General features: G+C 39.1%; 1 protein-coding gene across 1 annotated transcript; it reads left to right on the top strand.

Annotated features, from left to right (window-relative positions):
* Nucleotides 1-537: 537 nt before the first annotated feature.
* On the top strand, nucleotides 538-4236 carry LOC129628271 (olfactory receptor 2T6). Its single transcript, XM_055547713.1, has 2 exons — nucleotides 538-648; nucleotides 3262-4236. The coding sequence occupies exon 2, from the start codon at nucleotides 3277-3279 to the stop codon at nucleotides 4234-4236; it is 960 nt and encodes a 319-aa protein (XP_055403688.1). The 5' UTR covers nucleotides 538-648; nucleotides 3262-3276.
* The last annotated feature ends 825 nt before the right edge of the window (nucleotides 4237-5061 follow it).

Raw genomic sequence — 5061 nt, forward strand, 5'->3', positions numbered from 1 at the left:
AGAGGGAGCACTGCTGATGTATTATCAGCTCTTAGATCAGTAGTTCACAATAAATATTTGAATGAGTGAATGAATGCAAGCTACTTTTTGGTACTTCATAATTTTATTCTATGTAAATTAAGTATGTTTTATATATATTTTTTGCATAATACTTTCAGACCTTGTAATATTACTTTGATGTTAAGCATCATTTTGAATTCTATTCAAGTTTTCAATCATATTTACATTCTTTTTAAACATGTTTATTTAAGGTGAATTCAGTGTTCACTATAAGTAATAGTTTGTAGTTTCTTTTCTATTCTTATTTCTCAACTTTCTTTCATCTATATAATATTGAGATATATATTAGTGTATATTTCTATTAGCATATTTCAGAATATCTTCCTTTTGGATTTATATATTATTGACAGTATGTATGTATCTAATAGTATTGACAATAGCTTTTATTAAGCACATAACACTTTCTAGTTACCAAACTAAGAAACTGATTGTACTAAGTGATGTAGTCCTTGAAAACTGTCTTGTTTCTTTCACTACAGAAGCAGATGAAGAAACAGAGGAAAACACCTTGTATGGTTAAGAAAGGATCACCCTTAATCATAGATTAAGGAATCATAGAGACCTCTTACTCCAAAATATCATTCCTAGGTGAGAAAACTGACTGTAAGACTGTCCATTTATGGTCACATCATTTGCCCTTTTTTGTAGCATAACATTGCACAGGGCTTAATATTATGTCCAAATATTTCAAAAATTATATTTGATGTTTGAAGTATGGTAAATCTAATGAGGAATTTTTTTTTAAAGAATTCTCTTCTCCTCATTATATATTCAGTACATAAATGTACCACCCAGAGTGTGGATTTCCTTTTGCTGGGGATTTCCTTTACTTGTGCTCTGCTCTGCATGGTTCTTCAGACACTTCTTTCAGGTATCATCTCTAAGCAATATGACTGACCAAATCAGAATGCTTTTGATAGTGAAAGGAGTCAGGATACATGCTCAACTAGAGGGGACGCAGAGACAGAAGACATAATCCGGACTGCCCCAAACTAACTTGGATGGAGATTCTCCTCTAGTAAAGCCTTCAAGGTCCACAAAATTGCAGAATCAAGGGGGAAAAAATAACAGGCTCAACTGCACAAAAGGGAAACAAACAAAAATAATCAGAATAAACATATGTTTAAATGTTATACAAATGATTACAAGTGGAAATGGCATCTCAGTTCTACAGATATTTAGAAAAAGCTTTTGACCTCTTTCAGTCAGTTCAGTTCAGTCACTCAGTCATGTCCGACTCTTTGTGACCCCATGAATCACAGCCCACCAGGCCTCCCTGTCCATCACCAACTCCCAGAGTTCACTCAGACTCATGTTCATCGAGTTGCTGATGCCATCCAGCCATCTCATCCTCTGTCGTCCCCTTCTCCTCCTGCTCCCAATCCCTCCCAGCATCAGAGTCTTTTCCAATGAGTCAACTCTTCTCATGAGGTGGCCAAAGTACTGGAGTTTCAGCTTTAGCATCATTCCTTCCAAAGAAATCCCAGGGCTGATCTCCTTCAGAATGGACTGGTTGGATCTCCTTGCTGTCCAAGGGACTCTCAAGAGTCTTCTCCAACACCACAGTTCAAAAGCATCAATTCTTCGGCGCTCAGCTTTCTTCACAGTCCAACTCTCACATCCATACATGACCAAAGGAAAAACCATAGCCTTGACTAGACGGACCTTTGTTGGCAAAGTAATGTCTCTGCTTTTGAATATGCTATCTATGTTGGTCATAAATTTCCTTCCAAGGAGTAAATGTCTTTTAATTTCATGGCTGCAATCACCATCTGCAGTGATTTTGGAGCCCAAAATAATAAAGTCTGACACTGTTTCCACTGTTTCCCCATCTATTTCCCATGAAGTGATGGGACCAGATGCCATGATCTCTGTTTTCTGAATGTTGAGCTTTAAGCCAGCTTTTTCACTCTTCACTTTCACTTTCATCAAAAGGCTTTTTAGTTCCTCTTCACTTTCTGCCATAAGGGTGGTGTCATCTGCATATCTGAGGTGGTTGATATTTCTCCAGGCAATCTTGATTCCAGCTTGTGCTTCTTCCAGCCCAGCGTTTCTCATGATGTACTCTGCATAGAAGTTAGATAAGCAGGGTGACAATGTACAGCCTTGATGTACTCCTTTTCCTATTTGGAACCAATCTTTTGTTCCATGTCCAGTTCTAACTGTTGCTTCCTGACCTGCATATAGGTTTCTCAAGAGGCAGGTCAGGTGGTCTGGTATTCCCATCTCTTTCAGAATTTTCCAGTTTATTGTTGACCTCTTTACCTTGGTCCAAACATCTTAAGAATCTTACTTCAAACACCTTACTACCCCACTCATTCATGATGCAATGCTCTGCATGAACTGTCCTGAACATAACAAACTCCTTTCTGCTTTAGGACTCTTAAATTTGCTATTTATTCTGCAGGAACAACTTTCCCTCAAATCTTCACCTGTCTACTCTCATTTGTTATCCTATTTTATCCATGTTAATGAAGCATTTCTCATTATCTAGCACCATCATTTTCCTTTGGTTTACTGTCTGTCACAATTAGAGCCATAAGTCATATGAGACATTCCTCTTTTGTTTACAACAATTTCTCTAGAGCTTAGAACACTGCAAAAGTTATTCTCCATGAATAAAGGTTGGCATATGAGTGGCTGAGGAATCAACAAATGAATGAAAAAGCAAATGACTGTCATTCAATGGTCACATGAACAATGCTGTGATCCAACTCAATACTTCAAAATCTACAGTCATAGCCACAACTTAATGGTTGTTTTTTGATGACACTGATTGGCTTTAAAGTTGTCACAAAAATTCTCATATCAATGAAACCTCTTACTGAACTGTATGTTTATTTGAACTGAATCAATTGACTCAATTGTTTTTCAGTTGTATCCATATTTCAAACAAGTGGCGCCAACTCCAGGAGAAGATCTTATCTATAGCCCATATTCTAAAATAACAAACTCCTTTAAATCAAGGATAAATTTCCAAATGACCATTTGTCTTCATGCCATGGTACCTAACATTAAAATTGCTCTTCAACAAGAAGAAATTTCCAAGACAGAATAAACCACAAATCTGCCCTACATAAAACAATTGAAATTAGTGTATAAATAATTTTAATTTAATCATACTTACATAGACATTTTTAATGGTTCATCTTATCTACTGCAATTTTCATTGACCCCATATTTCTCTTCTTATGCCTCCAGGTCCAACTCAAAACCATGAATGGAAATAATAAGACCTTTTCCAGTGACTTCACCCTTACAGGGCTCTTCACTAACAACAAAGCCTCTGGCTTCCTTTTCAGCATCATTTGTGCCATCTTCTTCATGGCCATAATAGTTAATGGGGTCATGATCTTCCTGATCTACATAGACCCTCACCTCCATACCCCCATGTACTTCCTGCTCAGCCACCTCTCCTTCATTGACATTATGTACATCTCCACCATTGTGCCCAAGATGCTGGCCGATTACCTTGAGGGTGAGGGGACCATATCCTTTATTGCCTGTACAGCCCAATACTTTCTCTATATGGGCTTTGTAGGGGCCGAATTTTTCCTGCTGGGACTCATGGCATATGACCGCTACATGGCCATCTGCAACCCTCTCCGCTATCCTGTCCTCATGAGCCATCGGGTCTGTTGGATGATCTTGGCCAGCTCTTGGTTTGGTGGTGCTTTGGATAGCTTCCTCCTCACCCCTATCACAATGACTCTACCATTCTGTGCTTCACACAAGATCAACCACTTCTTCTGTGAGGCACCCACCATGCTGAGGCTGGCCTGTGGTGACAAAGCTGCCTATGAAATGGTGATGTATATTTGCTGTGTCATGATGCTGCTGATCCCCTTCTCTGTAGTGATTGCTTCCTACGCTGGAGTGCTCATCACAGTGCACCAGATGAAGTCAGCAGAAGGGAAGAAGAAGGCTTTTGCCACCTGCTCCTCACACATGATGGTGGTGATCTTATTCTATGGGGCTGCCCTGTACACATATATGCTTCCCCAATCATACCACACTCCAACTAAAGACAAGGTCTTTTCTGTCTTTTACACTATCATCACCCCCTTGTTAAACCCTCTCATTTACAGTTTGAGAAACAGGGATGTGGCTGAGGCCTTTAAGAGGGTTTTGGCAAGATGTCTAGGGACCCATTTTATGACAAGGGAAGAATTCTGACAGTCTAAATCCTCCATGTCTGCTCAGGAGTGTATGGGGTTTTGCCACGGATAATATAGATAATGCTTGCAGCAACCACCACTGCCAGTTATGTCAAAAAGTACATCAGCCATACTTCTGTCAAAAAGATGAAACTGCTGAAACATCCATGCATGAATAATGCCAGAGTGTTATAAATGTTACCAAACTAACTCATATCTACTTGTGCACTGTGCAACAAGCCAATCTACTGACACCAAGTTGTGGTGAAGGAAAGTACAGCATTTACTGAAGGGCATCAAGTAAGAACAGTGGACAACTAGTGCTCAAAAGAAAAACAAAAAAAACAACTCCCTGATGGATTTTAGGCAAGAGCTTTTAAAAGCAACATTAGGGTTGAGGATTACAGGGTACCTGATTAGCTCATTTCTGTCCTTTATCGCTGGATCATAGAAAAAGCAAGAGAGTTCCAGAAAAACATCTATTTCTGCTTTATTGACTATGCCAAAGCCTTTGACTGTGTGGATCACAATAAACTGTGGAAAATTCTGAAAGAGATGGGAATACCAGACCACCTGATCTGCCTCTTGAGAAATTTGTATACAGGTCAGGAAGCAACAGTTAGAACTGGACATGGAAAAACAGACTGATTCCAAATAGGAAAAGGAGTTCGTCAAGGCTGTATATTGTCACCCTGCTTATTTAACTTCTATGCACAGTACATCATGAGAAACGCTGGACTGGAAGAAACACAAGCTGGAATCAAGATTGCTGGGAGAAATATTAATAACCTCAGATATGCAGATGACACCACCCTTATGGCAGAAAGTGAAGAGGAACTCAAAA

This window comes from Bubalus kerabau, chromosome 1 (assembly GCF_029407905.1).
Source record: "Bubalus kerabau isolate K-KA32 ecotype Philippines breed swamp buffalo chromosome 1, PCC_UOA_SB_1v2, whole genome shotgun sequence".
NCBI lineage: Eukaryota > Metazoa > Chordata > Mammalia > Artiodactyla > Bovidae > Bubalus > Bubalus kerabau.